We start from the raw sequence: 18,592 nt of genomic DNA on the forward strand, positions 1-18,592 counted from the left end.
CTTGAAATGAAGATTTTTTTTCTTCACAAACTAAAATGTTTAAATGACTGAGCTGTTTTTATTGAGGACTCAACAACCTTGAAACCAAGACCAAATCTGTCATACAAACGTTAGCATACTGTTTTTCCACTAGTACATAAATGCTGAATGAATGAATAGAAACACAAAAACAGGAGGAACAGCATTATGCGACACTGCAGAATAAACTCACCACGAGTAATGTGTTGTACAGAAATGTTAGCGAAATAGCTGTTTAACCATTAGAAAAAATGCAGTAAAAAGTACTTGGTAACAGTGTGATAACAAAGTGTCAGTAACTAAGTAACTATGCAATTATATGCTAATTAGGGGTCATCATAGTAAGCAGCCATATGGAGGTGTTAACACAGCCTAAAATGTGAAATTTAAACTAGAAATCTATCTGAATAACCAGAGTTTATTTTTTTCCCCCAATCATGATCCATGGTTGTTATACTGCTGTTGTATTTATGCGTTATCCTATTTAACTTCTGTGCCTGATTTTCTGTTAGTGAAAAGGTCTGGTTAATGTTTGGAAATTATATAGTTATTGGATGTGGATATTGGTGGGGCCAATGACTGTGTCCTTTCCTGAGGGCCACCCTTGTAAAAAGAGCCAACATGGCCACCGCCTACCACAGAGGATCATTTACTTTCTTCTCTCTCAACCGGCCACACCAGTGAGCCGCCTTTTCTTTGTAAACGTTTTCTCTTGTTTAGTTGTTTTGGGGCTGAAAGCTGTTTGGTTTTTTTTCTTTTAGTTAAAACAGCTGGTTTGTAAAATGCACACAGATTGTTTTCACCCTGACACTAATTTATATTCCTGTGTTTGCAACACCAGTGATGAAAAACAAAACAAAACAGCATTTACTCTTTGTTAACGCTTTGGATTTGGGAAAACAGATGCTTTTCATGTTGTGGGAAAATACAAATTCATGCTCAGAAGTAGTTTTATTACAGCAGGACTGCAGCACAAATTAATTAATACTTGTCTTAATTCTACTCAACCAAGTGATAAAGTAAGCTTTGCATAACTCACCAGTGGCCATGTTATTGACACAGGAGTGGAGAAGAAAACAAGCCAAGGGGAAGAAGAATAACATTGTCAACAACAACTGCTGAATGTTTTACTTTAAATTAGATACTCTTAATGTCAGATTAGTTTGTTACCTCCCATCCTGAACTCTGGAAAAGATGAGAAAAGAAATAAAGCACATAAGGGAATTAGGATAAAGATAATTAGCTAGAAACAAATTCCTTTGTGGATTGCTGGTGATTTCAGGATTAAGCTGTCAACTCACTTGGTTGTAGACTTTATTAAAGGCATCTTGTAGCTTCCCGTGGACAGTAGCCAGCTTTTTAAAGTCTCTGTTGGCTTCATGGATCGGGAGCAGAATCTTGTACACTTCATTAATGGCCTCATACATGCCGGCCTGCAGTTACAGCACAATTAAATAGAGATTTTAACACAAATCATGTTAATGCTGGAACCTTGTGCTGTTTGTCAGTGAATGTGAGTCATACCATATTAAAAGAAGCAGCTGCTTGCTCGAGAAGCCCCACCAGGCCAGACTCACTGAAATACTTCCCAGCACAAATGCCCTCCTCCTCTGGCGACAGAACGTCATCGGATACTGCCGACTCCTCTAATACGTTGGACGAAATATTCTGTAGTAAAAACAGACAAAACAGAATAGGAAAAAAGTTAACATCTGGTCATACACCCACATGTTTTATATGTCTTTTAAGTAAAAGTTTCATTTAGGCCTGAGTCACACAGGTCTAGACACCCATTAGTGAAGATCTAGTAACCACAGGTCACAAGAGTCTCAAACCGGGTGGTGAATAGTTGCTGGAGGTTTCTGGCAGTCGCTGCAAATTCAATTGCTAAAACTCAACTCACACAAGTCCAGAGACGAGTCAGCCATCACCTGGCAACGACAGGTCATTTGGGAAAAATTTGAATTCTCTACCCAGTTAGTGACTGGTTGCTGGAGGTTTCTGGCAGTTTCAGTTTCAAACTGGTCACAAAGAGGTATACAGTGCCTCAGTGAAAGATTACAGTTGCTTTGACTGTGAGCAGATTGTCGCGGTTGCCCGTAGTTTGCATGGAAAACATCTCCTTGTCAGATAACTGCCAACTACTTTCCAAGCTGTAGTGAAACAGTGAAAACTGTAACACGCACCAGATAAGGAGACAAATTTTTGTGCCTTTTGAAACATGTTGGCTGCAGTGTTCAGGCAGGTATCAGGAGGTCACCGACTGTGACCGAGGCATTAGACTAAAATCATTGTGACCTAGCCAACTATTTGTAAGTAGAAAGATTTAAACAGAATACACATTGACCTGAAATGTGACACAACCAATGGGCAGGTAGCGACAATCCTCCAGCATGTTGAGATACTCCGCTACCAGAGCTGCGCTGTGGACCAGACAGTGGGCTGCTTCAGCATGGTTCCCTCTCTCTGAGTGTTTCCCTGCCATGTTTTGAAGCCACGTTAAGCGCAAGTCAGGGGAGTTCTGGTAACCTTTAGCAATCCTGATAAGAGAAAATGAGAAAACACTTTAGGTTTTATTTTATTTTTGATTTACAGCCACTCTGATGGTCATTCCAGTACCTGTACATTAGGTCGATAAGCATCTCTGGATCGTGCTGATGCTCCTTCATCTTCACAGTGTCAGTAAGAATCATGTGCAGGTTGAACACCAGATCCTGGACCTGCAGTTTCAAACATACATATACCAAATGAAAAAAAATGTCTTACCCGTTCCACGAGCTTCAGCTCAAAAACTGTAAACAAGATGATGGTTGCTGTCCACCTGCTCTGGGAAAGGTGTGTCCCGCAGCTCTAAGTCCTCTTCGGCATATGTCAAGATTGTCTTGAGAGACCGACGAAGATGCTCTTCATTAAAGTTCTGCGATGTTCCCACCAGTGAGGACAGAGACATGGTGACCTGCATCTTTACTCGTGCAAAGTTCTACAAACAAAAACGTAGCTCTGTGTGACTTACAACATCAGTAATAATAATGGATTGCATTTATATAGCGCTTTACAATTCCACTATTCATTCACTCTCACATTCACACACTGGTGGAAGCAAGCTACACTTGTAGCCACAGTTGCCCTGCATTACAGTCTTGAATTACGGTATAGATGCATTTTGGTGACCTGTCCACAGTAATGAAAGAACATCAAAGTATTTCACAGATAATGAAACACCTTAACATACATTTCCAATCTCGAAGTTCTGTCTCATGAGCAGGTAAAGGGATGCCGAGGCGTGACTTCTGACAGAGCCGACACTGCTGCTGCAGTGACGCAGGAGACGCAGGCACAGGTCTGCACAAAGCTCCGTGTCCTCCTCAAACAGCATCTCTGGGAACTATACACAAAAACACACAGCGTCACTTCGTACAGTTCACCCCGCTGCCACCAGAAATTAAATATGGCCCACTTGCTTTACTTTTCAATACAAAAATGTAACACAGATGTCATCAATAAAAATGAGTAAGCAGAATAATGCCAAATAGGAGTAAAACTATTAATACCAAAACATTAATTATTTGTGTTAATTCATTAATTTGTGATTTTTTTTTATTTTTTTTTGCTGAAAAGGACAATAAAAAAAAATCCTGAAAACTTGTGTAATTGCTAAAAACAAACTACACCTACTTTGAAAACCAGAGCTCTCTGTGTATTGAAGCAATGCTGCAGAAAGAGGGCGCTCTGGTTTCCTGCCATGCTGTGAAGAAGTACTCTCAGCACTCCACCTAAAACACTTTCTTTCAACTCTGATGCAACCACAGTCTGAAAGAAGACAGGCACACAACAAGCAAAGGATGTTTATATAGGAGGACAGCACTGTATGTCAACCAATGGAAAGGTGGTGTCTAAACAGATTTATTTAATTCTCATTGTTTTACCTTGACTATAATTTCCAGTGTGTCCAGTACTATGAGAGAGGCCTCAGTAGCTAGGTTTCCATCCACCACAGACTCCTGTTCCACCTCAGCCTTCGTCCTGAAAGGTGTCATTTTACAATCATGTTACACAGAAACACACATTTGACATAAATTATAATCCAAGAATATTTGTAATTTTCACAAGGTGAGCAGAAGAACCAAATCTATGTCTGTAAAGCACATACTTGTCGACTCTGTCTGCATTTGTTCTCCAATGAGTTACGTTCTTTTTCCACCTAACGTTCTCCTGGCTGCCATAAGGGCTCCTTTCTGTAAGAGTAAATTTCCTTAAGCACCACAAATATAAATTGCTTCAGACATGCACGACACAAGCCTATGTTTCTGTTGTGCTTCCCACCTCTGTGACGCCGAACCATCTCCTGACGAGCTCCGATTGTGCCCAGTATGGCTTCTTCAAGTCGTGCTTTCATATCCTGAGACTTTTTAAATGTCAGGCTATTGATCCGCTCCAAAGTCTTCTTTCCCTACAACGCCCACCAAACATCAGAGGACAAATAAATCATAAAAAGGTAGCATACAAATTGGGCAAGTTTACCCAGAAATTTCTCTGAGAGAGAAAAAAAGACTATATTAAAAGTGGATAAAAGGGAAAAAAACTGGGTAGAAAGCTGCTAAGAAATGGACTTTAGAAAGGCAAACAATTTAAAAACAAACACATAAAAATAGCCTTCTGTCCTATTGATAATTTATAGAGTAAACACAGCTAAATAGATTACTGTGTGACTTTGCAGTGCTATGCAAACAGTAATGGAAAATACAGTAGTAACCCTGGATATGATGTCTGAAGTCCAAGTGCCTCAGTGTACAATGCATTATGTATAATGTATCATATCAAATATACTTTTCAGAGACAGAAGCGAGGACATTCTCAGCCAGCAGTAACTGACCAGCACAGATCTGTTACATGCTGCCACAGACATCATCATTTTTGCAGTAATGGTTAAATTAAATCTAATTTTTAAATAACAGCTAATTAAACCATGAACATTAACTCATTGCCTTCATAAAAACCCCATCAAACAGGAGAAAAAGAAGGAAAATGAAATTTAATCAATATTTGCTCTGAACTAGATTTCTTTGAAAAAAAAAATCAATTTAGAGGAATTTAGCATCTCCCTGAATGAACTGCGAATCTGGATGGTGCCCATTTATTATACCTTGTATTCAAAGCAGGACACACAGAGATGCAGCAGATCTAGCAAGCGGTTGATTTGCAGTACAGACAAATCTGACACCCAGCGCTCCAGGAGAGCTGCATCTGCATTCTTCAGCACCCACAGGAAACACACCAGCAGAGTCCTACTGCACTCGGCAGACAGAGAGCTGGACTGGCGCCCCGCCTGGTAACGACACGCACACACACAGAAAATCGGTGCCAATCTTGTAATCCACTTGAGTATAGAACAAAATGGCTGTTTAGAGAAAGTTATAGCAAAGGACACAGAGCCACCTACAGGTGAAGAGGAGCAGTTGTTCTTTAGCTAAAGAACAACATGGAAAGAATGCAAATGATATTTAAATGGGTGAGTGTTGTGTGGTGTGACCGTCTGTCAAACTGAAGCAGCAGTCGCCCACACAGAGGCCACTCTGTGACCTGTCAGTCTGTAGGGCTCTGGGGAACACTGTGACCCTTGCTGCTATCACTTACCACTGTGGGCAGTGCGAATGGGTTGGCTTTGGCATGCTGCAGAGGGGAGCCAGCGATTGCCATGGCAACAGACTGACTGATAGTGCTGCCACTGTCTGGGTCAGCATCGTCAGCGTGGGTGGATGCATGGCGGACCCGAGAAGGCGAGGAGTCTGCAAGGCAATAAGAAAAGCGCTCTCAGGTACAATAAAACTGCAAATATAACAACATCTTCTCGAGCAGGTGGAAAATCATATTTATGGGCTGCTCATATTGTTCTGCTGACCAGAGAAGTCATAGAGTTGATGTAGCGTCTCCATGACGATTGGGATGAGAGGCAGGTAGAGCTGAGCCATGTGGGCTCTGACTTGAGGGTCCCTGTAGCGAGGGTCTGCATCGTGGCTACACAGCAGGGAGTGAACGGCACTAATGGCCTTTTTATGAAGGAAAAAAACCCTGTGGGTGATAAACAAAATCATCATAATCTTTGTCATCTCTCATTTTATTTCACGTTAAAGTCTGAATCGATGTGAAGTCTTGATCAGCTTGTGAGCAGATACTAAAAACTCACCCTTCACCATCAGGGTCGAGGATGAGTGAGAGCTCAGACAGCAGCAGGCCGGACAGGAAGTGCTGCTGGCGAAAAGGGACGGAGAGCTCAAACATGGTGGCCACGCCCTGGTCTTGCACCATACTGGAAAATGCTGAGCTCTGTGGACACAAGGAGACATAGTTAAGATGACACAGAATTATAGAGAAATGACTTTAAGTGTGGCTGACATTAATGTTATGCAATGGTTTGTGTAGGAACACAGTAGAAGAGTTATTCTCGAATTTTTGATGACTGCAAATTTAAGACATCATTTGTTTATTAAGGAAAATAAACAGCTTTAGTTAGTGTTTGTAGTGTATTTGCTAATTTCATAATTTATGTTTGTATTTTTAAACCAAGAGGAAGGCACATTTTGACCCCAGCGGTATTTCTGTTAAGAAACTCTAGCTATGATGCCCAGAACAGAAGAGTTGGAATTCAAGAAAAATCCTCCCAAAATGACACAATACAGTGTATTGCATTCTTTCCTTGGCTGACTCAAGGGCTGCAAAAAACATCCCCAAGGGCCATGACTGGAACTTTGAGGACACTGATGCTATGAGTATGCACTTATTACAGAGGGAAATTAGCAACATTTCAATTTATCCATTCTCTTTATGTGAATTTTTTTTTTTTTTTTTATAATTCGTCTATGATGGATAATGTGCTGTAGTACCTGTGATGTAGTGGAAGAAGTGGAAGGAGAGGGGGAGGCTGGGGGGCTCAGGATTGAGCACGGCAAGTTGAGGATCACATAGTGCTCATGGCTGCAGACAATACGAGTGAAGTCCATCCTCAGAGCATTCAGAGAGCTGGGATTCTGGGCCGTGTGCAACTTGTTGGCAATCTGTTTAACATGCAGTTACATAGAAGATACAATAATGTGTGTGGGAGTCTCTGAGCGTATCAGATTACAGGAAAATAGGAAAAAGTGCAATGGGGACCTGTTTGTAGTAAGAGCGGATGAGGTTGAAGACAAAGCCCCGGTCCATGAGAGACAACAGGTCACTCAGGAAGAAAGCCAGACTGCTATTTAACCTCTCCACAAGCTCCACATCCTGGAAGGGGAAAATTCATGTGAGAGAAAGAGGAAGAGTCTTGGTTTACATTATATTAGGTTGTATATTAGGTTTGAATCAACCAGCAATGCTCAAGCTTTGTATAAAAGATAAGGGAGAAAAATAAAGCCACTATAGTTTTTGTTGGCCAGTGACCTAAATTGTTATCAAGAAATGAATTCAATTTCTAGAATATGGGGTAGCTCTCAGGATTTGGTACCTTGTGGTATCGGCTGGCAATGTCTGCACTGATGGCACACACAAGTGCAGCGATGTCATCCACAAAGCGGTCTGGGAACCGCTGACGCCTGGGAACATCCAGTTTTGAGGTCAGGAATAAGTGGTGGGCCATGCTCTTTGTCTATAGGAGGGGATACATAAGAAAATGGTTTGCAGACCTTAAGTTTTGTTTTACTGCATTCTCTTTAGATTGTTGCTACTTAGAAAGTGGTGTACAATTATTGCAATTTCAAAAAGGAATGCTTACCATCAGTTGGAAGAAAAGCCAAGCTTGTTGCAGTGCCGCTTCCCTCACTGTGCTGGTGCTGACCACCCACTGTAAAGCCAGCTCCTCGTGGAGCAGCTAGACATGAACCAACAACAAGCTAGTTCAGTTTGGTCTAGTTAATTGTATTTGAGCTATCAAGATTAAAATAAACAGTTTCAATGCTATTAGGAATACTTCATAAACAGTAACTGCAGGTTATAAAGGTTTAGGAGTACGAACTGATAGTTCTTCATTCCAAAAAGATCTAAATTTTCAATTTTCACATTATTTCCATGTAGATCTGTGTTCAAATCGCATGATTGTTGATGAATGGTAATGATATTGGAAGTTGGTGAATGATATGATATCACAAATGTGTTAGTTTGTAACTTTTACAGTTAGTTAGATGCCAGTTTTACCTTCTTTGCAATCTGCCTTGGGGGAACTGAAAACAAAGCCACGCTGTCCAGAAAGGCAGACATGCGATTGCAGCTGCGGTCGTTTGCCTGACATGGAGTGATGGTGAGGTGAACACACACAGATGACGTGAAAATGGGTGAATGGAAATGGGTGGGTGGCCAGAGAACTTTCTATGAACTCCTAACAAGCCCCAGGCAGAACTTGTGCCTGTTAGGCAGCAGAGAGGATGTACAGGGAGTAGATAAAAAGGGGTGACAGGTGGGCTGAGGCGAGCGGAGAGAGAGCCAGACAGACACAGATGCAATGGAGGTAAGAAATGACCCGCGAGAATTGATGAGAGGCAGTGCAGGATGGAGGTGGAGGAGGTAAAGGTGAGGATGAGGTGAAGGGATTTGGCACCTGCTTGAGCTCACAGCTGGAGTTGGGGTTCCGGCGTAGCACAGATCTGGAGCCCCCAGGGGCATAAGCAGAGTTTACCCAGGAGTGGGAGCGGTCAATGCCCTGCCATAAGCCACCAGAGACACACACAAAAACACACACAGAGTGTGGCAAGAGGCAAGAGCACAGTGAATTAAGAGAGGGTAATTACTACATAAAAGATTATTTAGAGAAGAAAATCAGGAACAAAATAAAAGGAGATAAAAGCAACAAAGAAAAGAAAGCTGGGGAGAGGAGAATACAGGACTGAGGTACTGCGTGAAGTAAAGGGATAGAGGCACAGAGAATTACTACATTGTTGTCTAAGCAGTGAGACAGACTGTTTGCACAGAGTTCTCAGTTAACCTGAGTTTATTGAATCAGCTGTGAAGAGTCCAGAAACTACGATTACAACAAAATAACAGAGTGATATTATCTAAACAGAAACTAGAAAATAAACAAGTGGTTTCATAAAGACAGAAAACACAGACCATGTTTTCTGTGTAGCCAGACTGTAACAACATTCATATATTTTACTTAATGTAATTGAAATACTAGGGGAAAAATGAGACACTAAGCAAATATAATAAATGTGAAAGTAAAGCAACAGCTGCCTATGATAAGTTTGACTGGTACACATTTCCTGCAAAACATAAGACCAACAAAGTGCAAAATATTTAATAACCTAACTTTAATCTCCTTTAAAAGGACTTGAGAGGTGCAGCATACCTTGCTCCCCATGATCCTTTGCACCTCCTCATCAGGAGAAACTGGTGTGCTAGCCAGGTCTGGGTTGGAGTTGCTAATGCTTTTGGAACGGGACAGGTGCAGACTGCTTGGCCGCGCTGTTGCCCTTGATAAGGTAGCGTATTGCATTGGCATCTCATAGGACTGGGTGCCTGCTACTCGGGGAGAAGGAAAGGACATAGAAGTTAGCAAATAAAACAATTAAAAAAAAAACCCTGGCACTTTATGGTCTAACAAAAACCATTTTTGTTCTTTCAAATGTAAAAAAAAGGTTTCACAGTTAAGCCTGGTGACTCACCATTCGGTGGCAGGGTAGGCTCGGCAGTGGGCAGGCGGAAGCAGTAATGGATGTAAGATGCCAGCAGATTGTTGCGGCCATGTTGATCTTGGTTCCCTTCCAGGTTTTTGTGGATCTGATTGACCAACAGAGCCATGGCTTCGAAAGCAGCCCGACCCAGGTTCACTGCAGGTAAATTCAAAGTGAGTGCTTTAAAACAACAATAACCACAACAACAACAACAAAGGTAATGCTTGCCCTAAAGGTAACCACAAGTTAACGCATTTATTATCAGGTGCTAAACTGAATCTAGAATATCTGTTCCTCTGTTGTGTGTGTTAATGAAGTAAATTCCTCAATGTAAAGCAAATGAAACAGTTTTGTTTTTCATATCTTCAACGAAAAAATAATTATCAATAATCATCATATTAATATATCTCTATGAGAGTTATTACAATCACTCAAAAAAAATGAGAATTTGCATTTTTGCCTAGTTTGCATAGAAAGTAGTGTTGTGATGTGATGAAAGAAGATAGATACATATTGAAAATTATGCTTGCTGCCTGTAAAAAAGCAATTACAAGAAAATGGAACAAGATAGACCCACCATCACAGGACGAATGGATCAAAACTATAGATGAAATACAAACCATGGAACAATTGACCAATAGAATAAGGACTCAGGAAGATCAATACCATAAAAAGTGGGAGAAATGGACTGAGTATATAAACCCAACAAGATAAAGACCAACACATTGATAATGAGAAATGATCAAACTGTAGAAACAAGGAGATCCAACATGTTTTTTGTTTTTTTTGTTTGTTTGTTTTTGTTTTCTTTGTTTGTTTGTTTGTTTGTTATCCTACTTGTTGTATTTATCTTTTTGTTGTTGCTTTGTTGTTTTGTTTTGTTGTTACCCCCTACCCTCCCTGTATAATGTTTAAAGAAAAACAATAAAAAGGAAGTTAAAAAAAGAAAAAAGAAAGAAGTGTTGACAGCCTTCTCACCAATCTGGCCTGCAATGACTGGAGGGTAGACAATGAGCTGAATGAGTTTGTTAAGCAGCTGATGCAAGAACCTGACACAGGTATCCAGCACAGCCCCTCTCAGTGCAGCCATGCTGGCCTTCAGCTCCCCTTCCATGTTTGCCTCAGTTATGATGACGTCCTTCAGGCGGAAAGGAAAGGAGTACTCCTCCAGGACATACACTAACGTGAAAAACTTATCCAGGTGAGGGTCCTAGAAGCACACATGCACAATGAATGATAAGTAACAGCTGATGTTGGTGAACTTTGATTTGGCAGAACACCTGAAATTCTAGAAGAGCAGGGTGATCCAGGGTGTGTGTGACCTTCCTTTTCTAAAGTGACATGAAACTGCATTTCCCGATGACCTGCATATATGTGAGCCAACAGGAGCCAAGCAGACTGTGACGTACATCAAACAATAAAATAAATTTCAAGTTTCTCCACTCTGAGCAACATTAATGTGCACCACACTTCTTTTGTTTTCCAGTTTAAGCCGATTTACTTTGATACTATCTAAAGCCAACAAAATGATTGTTTTAGACATTAAACTAAACTAGTTTCTATAGACATATGCCAGTTACATCTATGATGTTTGTATATTAATTTAAATAAATGTGAATGCCAAACAGGATGGAAATACATTAAAAGTGAAATTATACTGTTTGAGGAAAACACTGATGTTTTACATGATGAAATATGTTTATACGTTTATAGATGTGAAAGACTAACACAAATCTAGTTTTTGATCTAAAAGACAGCCCATAGTCTCAAATGTGAAGCTCAGTTTGCTTCGTACGTACTTCCAGGCACAGACTTTAACTAAAGATGCATCCAGTGCAATTTTCTTGGTTTATTTCGATTTTTTTCTTAATGCTACCTACTGATAACGATTTTTACCTATTCTGATTTTCTAGGAGCTATTATTGACAGCTTATAGAAATAAAAACCAGCCTTTCTTCAATGCAAAATATTATTTTCATAATAAAAGAAATGATTGAACTTTAGAAGTTCCACCAAACTTTAGTAACTTACAGGATCCTCTCTAATTTAAACAAGTGAAAATAAAGTGTTCTGCTACTGGAACAAGGCACAAATAATTAACTGAAAATAAGTTGTTGTACATCCACCTTTACCCGACGTATTTCACCTTACCAAACAAAAGCAGGTACAACAACACAAATGTATCTACTTACATCACTTTCTAGTCTAATTATAGCTTCACCAGATAACAGGACATCGACCCTTATGTGTTTTCACTTGTCTCCATAATTTTCCTCGTATCTGCTTTGATCCGTTCACTGCTCGTGAAGCTGCTGGCTTGTGGCTGCTTCTAAATTCTGGATAGTGTTATATTTAGCAACTGCCTTTATTAGCTTCTTTCAAAACTCCATATTCAGCTGGGTCAGGGTGATTTAAATGTCTCATTAGATTTGTTATTAAGAATGTTTTCATGGTAGGCCCTCTGTGGTTTACTTTAGTGAACTTTGTGTCTTCACTTGCAGACAGGAGCCTCTACGCTAACAAAATGTTACTGCGTAGTTGTGAGCGCATGACTATTTGCCTGTGCTACTGAGTACGTTTTTGTGCGTGCACGGAAAGGACCAGCTTGTAATTAGGTACGTGAGACTGACTGTCACCAGTCCAGGACAAGGACAGGTGCATGTCTTTTAACTTTAACTGCTATGTTCCCATTTCTGTAGACTAACATTTCTATAGCTTCCACCGATGTATCGCAAATTGAGCAGCCCGAAAGTGAGCTCCTTAAAGACCAGGGAGTATTATTTTTTGGTTTTGTAGTAATAACACTAAAGAACATTTAAGATAATTCAACGCTTTTTAAGGTATTTTTGATAGCAGATCTATAAGAATTATAAAAAATTTTAAGGACCCACAGCCACGCTATAATAGCAAATTGGGTCTTTACACGTGGGAGGAATAAGAAAGAGCAGTAAGTGTAAGAAGCGTATTTGTGTACCTGAGTGTGGACTGAGGAGGCCGCTTTCACTTCGACATTGAACACACCTTTGTGATTATCCACCCACTTCATGCCTGGGAGCTGAACCTGCCAGAGAGTGACACCCAACTCATTTAACACTCAGGCACACCACAAAGGAATAGGTGCTGGAAGAAGAACCAATGTTCACACAATCTCTTCAAACACACTCACGTCAGGGGTGAGCACTGAGTAGCTAGCCGGGGGCTTTTCCACAGAGACAGGCAGACTGAAAGAGCCGGTGCGTAGTCTGCCATGTTGCATCAGAGGGATCCACTGCAAGCAGAAAGAAAGACACGCGATCTCTAACAGATGGCAAGACAACAGATAGAACTATTGAACAAGTGAGTGTGTGGGTGAAAGTATTCAAGGAGAGCCAGCTGAAGGAGTGCACTCACCGTGTAGCCCACAGGAGTCTCCAGAGGAGTGTTCTGTTTGGGCTGGCAGCTGATGTGGTAAAAGGTGAACAACAGGTGGTGGTTGTCTGTCAGATTGGCAGGAATCTTCATCTTCATCTCCTCATAGAACTCAGGAGACCTTATGAGAAAGAGTTAAACAAGACATTTAGGAAAGAAAGAAAAGTTGGACAGACTTGAGCAGAGGCTTAACAGGTGAGGGAACCTTACTTGTTATGGTAAATGACAGGAGAGTATGCCTCTTTCATGAATTCTGCACAGCTCGATTTTCCAAAGATGACCTGTTTTTAAAAAAAGCAGTGCATAAATGCAGTTTTCCATAACCAATAAGAGATTCGCAATGAACACCACAACTGTTTCAAACCCCAAACTGAGAACAGTTCACTCTGGAAAATGGTTTTTTTCAAAGGTTTGAAAACTTTTCACTCATAAATGAAAGAAAGAGTGAATTTCAACTAGTTACACTGGTTGAGTATTTTGAGCAGTTTCTATGTTACTGTAACTGTGTCAGCAGCAGCCATGTTACATAACAAACAATCCTTTTCTACCCTGCAGCTCTACATGGGATTGCTGTTATGGGATATGCAAAAGAAATATCCTGGGTGGAGTGCCACTTATAGTAAACACTATATAGTGTGCATCGTCCATGTTATACTAAATAAACCAAAAGAAAAGAAAATCAGAGTGATAACATGAAAGATATGCTGCAGGTCATGCATAACTAAATTCTTCTTCCTTTGCTGCTCACAAATATGTTCCTTTGAAGTTCCCGCTACTGAAAAAGACATCATATAGTATTTCGCTGCCTTAAGCTTTTCTTTGTGGCTGGGATTTCATTTGCCAGAGAACATCACGGTCATGTTGCTTCATTATCCCTGAGTGTAACTCACCGCTAAAGCTTGACTGGGGTCCTCTCCTGCCATGAACTGTACTTTCACAGCAATGTTCCTCACTGAGCCCTGACGGCTGCTGAAGTTCAGACTTTGTGGGTAAACATAGAGCAGGTTCCTTAGAGCCAAAATAGGCAGAGAGAGAGAAAGAGAGAAAAATACAAGAATTTTAAAAGGCTGCATAGCCATGAAGGGAACACTTAATTCCTGTTATGATGTCAGCATGTGGCAATAAGATCACACCCCATTTATATTAAATATTTCCCACAACCTACAATATATAACAATCTTATTCTCAGAAAAGACAAGATCATACGAGCGCACATAACGGGAGTGTGAGCCGAACCTGGCCTCACTTGATGAAAGTCACCTTAACCCCCATCCAAGTTAAACATTAGAGTTAACTCCTGTACATATTTGAAAGCTGACTTTAGCCACTTGTATAAAGGCACTGACACACCACGCAATCACATTGATTGACATAACAATCAAACTTCGTGCACAGAATATAATACATGTGAAAATTTTCTTCGTTTAAAAAAAAGCTACATATATTGCTATGCATGATGCACATGTTTGTGACCTAAATGACAAAATTAGTATCGCTACAGTCAAACTTCAAGGGAGGGTCACTGAGGCAAAGGCCATGGACAAGACCTGTGATCAGGCCAAAACCGAGCTAATGTTTTACCCTGGTATCGCACGTAGCCATGCACACATGCAATATAAGGTGGAGCAGCCACCCTCCATTCATCGCTGAGGGGCTGATGACACTGCTATGACAGACAAGTGCCTGTTTATGGCTTTCATTTTTGACTCATACGTAAAAAAAAGCTTTATTCTGCACAGGCGCTATTGCTGAAAGATAAATCAGAAATATCTTTTGAACAACTGAAAGAACTGAGGAAACAACATTTATTATCACAATGATCTGGAGCCTGTGTTTGCTTTTTGTGGCTGGAGCAGTGCACACAAGCCCGATCACGAAGACCAGCAAGACGGAATACAAGGTGGCACCGCAAGAAGAAGTCAATGTGCTCATGTTTGGTGTCTTACAGTTTGGCGAATCCCTAAACTATGCTTATGAAACCACTGAGGCAAAGATAGCGAGAATCAGCCGGTCTTTGAAGAACACTGAGAGAACTCTCCAAAAGCTGGGGAAACAGACTGAGCAGGCTGCAGAGGTGGAGAAACAGATCAAAGAAGTGATACAGCTGCTACAGGTAAGAAGACATGGAAATATGTAAACAACAGATCCCCCAGGTGAAGGTGAAAGGCTGTGGTATTTGGGGAGAGATAATGTCTCAGAATTACAATCAAGGTTCAATCTCAGTACAGCATACGAGAGCAAAGTTGAGGCAGAGTATATAAGTCGCCATCAGATTGAGGTGGAGACACAGAGAAGAAGAGAGAAAATGCAGCTTTTTGGTGACTTGTGAAAGCAAAACATTTTCTTTAAAATGCCTACATAAAATCCTGTATTGCTGTTATTATGTGGGCACTCACAGCCAAGACAATCATATTACTATTATTCACTTGATTTGCCTGCTGTATAAGGTTAAACCATACTCTAATATCCAAGACAAGAGCAAGCAAAATGAGTGTGAAAGCTACATGTAAGACTCTGGGGAAAGCAGCTGCCAGCTGCACTGGGGCTTTTGTTGGGGGAAGAGAATAATATAGGCACATCCTCTTTTGATAGGCCCAGATGGCCCAGCAACACGCTCAGACCACAAAGACTAAAGAATGGCTGACCAGCCTGGAGAAGGAAGAGCAGCAGCTGAGGACAAAAGTGAACCAGTTGGAGATGTACCTCAGCAACTCTGTACCTCCAAGCATCAAGGAGCTGCAGGTAACAGAAAGCTGTACTCAAAATAGTTACAGTTCAGCATGAATTCTAACACTCCATCACTCCATAGTTGCTTTTTCTGGTTATTGCTTCATATTTGAACGCTAGTCATATAATCACTGACAGGTTATTTTAACTTTACTTCTGTTTGTAGGAGAGAGCAGAGGAGCACGACAAAGTCTTGCGAGGCTTACAGCTTTTGACTGAGCTCCAAAAAGAGGATATTGAGAGTCAGAATGAGCAGCTTGCCAAACTGCAGAAGATGGTAAATAACTTGTTCAAACTATCTGATATTCTTGATAAACTTTCCATGTTTTTATTTCATTAAATTTGCTACTTTGCTTCCCTCTTCCAGAGTGAAGTGCTGACATGATCCAGATCTTAACTCCATAAACTCACTGCACTCCCTTCCAACCTTGCTATGGATGCTATAGATCCACTGTACTGGCAGAAAATATATATTTTGGGTCCTTCATAATTACATCCTTGTTATCGTGCCTGTAATCTATATTTTGTGCATTATTTTTGTGTCTTTACATCAGTTTGCTTTGTAAATTTGCTTTTTAAAATAAGCTGTTAAATTATTAAAGATTGTGTTTGGTGAACCAGTATTATATGTATACGCTGTACATAGAATAAAAACAATTTGTTTGTTTTTTGTATTTTTATGCTTATATTCTACATGAAAATAACATTAGCAAAAAAAAATATTTCAGATTAAAAAAAAAAATGCTGGAAAAATGTCTCTTTTTCTCCTTTAACTATTGACTTAAAGGTTGAAGAATATCAGACTCTGTCAAAAATCAATAATCAAATAGACACAAGAGGCCCAGACTAGGTCAATGTATATTTGCTTAATAGGTAAACTTACTATAAAACAAACATACACAGTGTGTTCATATGTGTGTGCCTTTGTAAGATGAACGCTCACCTATAGGTAGTGTGCGGTGTGTATACTTGGCGGGCGGGGAACTCCAGCACCTCTTTGGTTGGTCGAACACGCAGGTCTGGATATGGCTTCACATGAAGCAGCTCTGGTGAGAGGCAGTAATGAGGCAAGTCTGGAGCTGGAGAGATATCGATCTTCAACTGGGCTGAGAGGCAAAGCAGGTCGGGGATTAAAACAGAGACATATGAACAGTGCATCTAAAATCACACATGAAGCTTTGGGTGAACCTTTCCTAGACAACAGAAACGTGTTGGGTTTACCTGTGACAGGCCTCAGGCGGCGCAGAACAGAGGACGGTCTGCGCATATCTGCAAGATACTTGTAAAGGTCTTCATCGCTCAGCCTATCCCCCTCCTTGGTAAACAAAAGAGCAGTTCTCTATAAAACTGTTTAAATTTTATTTGAAAAGCATTTTTTGATCATCCCTCTTATATGGATTTTTTTTAATATATATATTTATAGAACAGGTCAGCATCTTTGTTCAGTTCAGTCTTACCCTAAAAGTGGACACTGGGGAGGGAGTTAAATGCAGTCAGGTTTAGAAGAATGAGCAGAGCACTGACAATTTAAGTGCACTGCCATGATTAAGAGGGTGTGTTAGAAACATGTTGCAGTGAGAGGAGTATGTCACATAGCAGACACACTCACAGGTTTTGCTTCATTTGCCTCTACTAAATTAAAAAGAGTAAAAACAGGCTGCAGTTTTTCACTTTTATAAAAACTAACATTTTGGAGGGAAAGGCTTTTTGACAACTGACTTTAATAAATCACACCACATTCATGGATTTTACTGGGATAACATATAGCATATAAGTGGTCTGAAAAACAGGGTTGCCTTCAGGTTATGGTGACAAGTGTCCCATCGTTGGAAAGAAATGCACTCTTGATTCACAGTTATATAAAAAGGGATGTCTGCATAGACTGTGCTTTCACAACAATTCACTGATAACTATGGTGCAACAGCTCAGAGAGCATAATCTTTTTTTAAAAAGATTAATAATTAAATGGACAGTATTGCCCCAAGGTTAGCAGAAAAAGTAGTTTTAAAGCACTGGGGCTATTTATTTATTATTTATTTATTCCCATGTCTTTTATTAGATACTGTTAATTTCATACTATTAATTCTATTTATATAGTAGCAATTCACAAGACAATAACTTTCTCTGGACACTTGACATTATTTAAAGTAACAATGTGACAATAATATATATAGAGAATTCCACTGATTACCTTTAAATAAGTGCTTGATGACAGTAGAAAGAAAAATGAAACTCTACTTTTTATGCAGTTATTCATTATGTCTCACCTTTTGTTTCTATAGTGATATTCAACTACCCCATTCAAATAATGGGTAGTTTACCTCACTGTAAAGACAGATCTACACATGTGCACTACTAAATACCTGCTTGAAGAAGTTGGTAACGGTGAGTGTTGCAGGACGGAAAGTGGCAAAGTTACACATGTCATCACCGATGCTCATCCGCTCGAACCCCTTCTTCTTTCTCTCGTTCCACGTTCCATGACCTTTTCGCTCTAGCAGTGACCCAAAGGTGTGTATTATAGGGACAGGAGACATTTGTTACTGTAATTAGGCAAATGGTCTGCATACAGTGATCAGCCACAACATTAACACCAGCTGCCTGATATTGTGTAGGTCCATTCCAGGTGCTAAAACAGCTCTGACCCGGAAACACGACCTCTGATTGTGTTTTGTGGTTTCTGAATCCAGGAAGTTAGCAGTGGACCCTGTGAGATTTGGAGTGTGGGGCCTTTGGACGAGTGACGATGCATTCCACATATGCACAGTGCAGAAACTAGGGCAATATTTTGGGATTTT

At 40.4% G+C, this 18,592-nt stretch overlaps 2 protein-coding genes across 5 annotated transcripts in view; one reads left to right on the top strand and one right to left on the bottom strand.

The window, feature by feature from the left end:
* Nucleotides 1–18,592, bottom strand: part of LOC102311213 (dedicator of cytokinesis protein 7) — a 41,217-nt gene that overhangs the window by 3,461 nt on the left and 19,164 nt on the right. For 2 of the 4 annotated variants that reach the window (XM_042218650.1, XM_005939917.3), the window contains exons 12-43: nucleotides 18,158–18,288; nucleotides 17,016–17,109; nucleotides 16,738–16,900; nucleotides 13,958–14,075; nucleotides 13,278–13,348; nucleotides 13,050–13,188; nucleotides 12,826–12,927; nucleotides 12,634–12,720; nucleotides 10,638–10,869; nucleotides 9,651–9,815; nucleotides 9,335–9,507; nucleotides 8,588–8,689; nucleotides 8,188–8,274; nucleotides 7,769–7,864; nucleotides 7,502–7,642; nucleotides 7,168–7,281; nucleotides 6,900–7,070; nucleotides 6,203–6,342; nucleotides 5,918–6,087; nucleotides 5,653–5,804; nucleotides 5,162–5,344; nucleotides 4,342–4,468; nucleotides 4,169–4,253; nucleotides 3,945–4,041; nucleotides 3,694–3,828; nucleotides 3,251–3,403; nucleotides 2,840–2,998; nucleotides 2,638–2,738; nucleotides 2,366–2,558; nucleotides 1,543–1,686; nucleotides 1,320–1,451; nucleotides 1,189–1,203 (exon numbers count right to left, since the gene is read on the bottom strand). In XM_042218650.1, the coding sequence (XP_042074584.1) occupies nucleotides 1,189–1,203; nucleotides 1,320–1,451; nucleotides 1,543–1,686; nucleotides 2,366–2,558; nucleotides 2,638–2,738; nucleotides 2,840–2,998; nucleotides 3,251–3,403; nucleotides 3,694–3,828; nucleotides 3,945–4,041; nucleotides 4,169–4,253; nucleotides 4,342–4,468; nucleotides 5,162–5,344; nucleotides 5,653–5,804; nucleotides 5,918–6,087; nucleotides 6,203–6,342; nucleotides 6,900–7,070; nucleotides 7,168–7,281; nucleotides 7,502–7,642; nucleotides 7,769–7,864; nucleotides 8,188–8,274; nucleotides 8,588–8,689; nucleotides 9,335–9,507; nucleotides 9,651–9,815; nucleotides 10,638–10,869; nucleotides 12,634–12,720; nucleotides 12,826–12,927; nucleotides 13,050–13,188; nucleotides 13,278–13,348; nucleotides 13,958–14,075; nucleotides 16,738–16,900; nucleotides 17,016–17,109; nucleotides 18,158–18,288 (4,172 nt within the window). The remainder of the gene's footprint in view (nucleotides 1–1,188; nucleotides 1,204–1,319; nucleotides 1,452–1,542; nucleotides 1,687–2,365; nucleotides 2,559–2,637; nucleotides 2,739–2,839; nucleotides 2,999–3,250; nucleotides 3,404–3,693; nucleotides 3,829–3,944; nucleotides 4,042–4,168; nucleotides 4,254–4,341; nucleotides 4,469–5,161; nucleotides 5,345–5,652; nucleotides 5,805–5,917; nucleotides 6,088–6,202; nucleotides 6,343–6,899; nucleotides 7,071–7,167; nucleotides 7,282–7,501; nucleotides 7,643–7,768; nucleotides 7,865–8,187; nucleotides 8,275–8,587; nucleotides 8,690–9,334; nucleotides 9,508–9,650; nucleotides 9,816–10,637; nucleotides 10,870–12,633; nucleotides 12,721–12,825; nucleotides 12,928–13,049; nucleotides 13,189–13,277; nucleotides 13,349–13,957; nucleotides 14,076–16,737; nucleotides 16,901–17,015; nucleotides 17,110–18,157; nucleotides 18,289–18,592) is intronic. The other 2 variants (XM_005939920.3, XM_005939919.3) reach the window with 2 other exon arrangements.
* Nucleotides 14,572–16,541, top strand: angptl8 (angiopoietin like 8). Its single transcript, XM_042218654.1, has 4 exons — nucleotides 14,572–15,180; nucleotides 15,660–15,809; nucleotides 15,961–16,071; nucleotides 16,162–16,541. The coding sequence occupies exons 1-4, from the start codon at nucleotides 14,884–14,886 to the stop codon at nucleotides 16,177–16,179; spliced, it is 576 nt and encodes a 191-aa protein (XP_042074588.1). The 5' UTR covers nucleotides 14,572–14,883; the 3' UTR covers nucleotides 16,180–16,541.

The sequence above is a fragment of the Haplochromis burtoni genome, unplaced genomic scaffold (genome assembly GCF_018398535.1).
Source record: "Haplochromis burtoni strain Fernald_Lab_line unplaced genomic scaffold, NCSU_Asbu1 Contig_21, whole genome shotgun sequence".
Lineage (NCBI taxonomy): Eukaryota > Metazoa > Chordata > Actinopteri > Cichliformes > Cichlidae > Haplochromis > Haplochromis burtoni.

What these genes read in the sequence shown, in the direction of transcription:
- angptl8 (XM_042218654.1), top strand. Translation starts at nt 14,884, where the DNA reads ATGATCTGGAGCCTGTGTTTGCTTTTTGTGGCTGGAGCAGTGCACACA. An exon ending in AAGTGATACAGCTGCTACAG is followed by an intron (nt 15,181 to 15,659) that starts GTAAGAAGACAT and finishes CTCTTTTGATAG; the next exon opens with GCCCAGATGGCCCAGCAACA. An exon ending in CAAGCATCAAGGAGCTGCAG is followed by an intron (nt 15,810 to 15,960) that starts GTAACAGAAAGC and finishes TTCTGTTTGTAG; the next exon opens with GAGAGAGCAGAGGAGCACGA.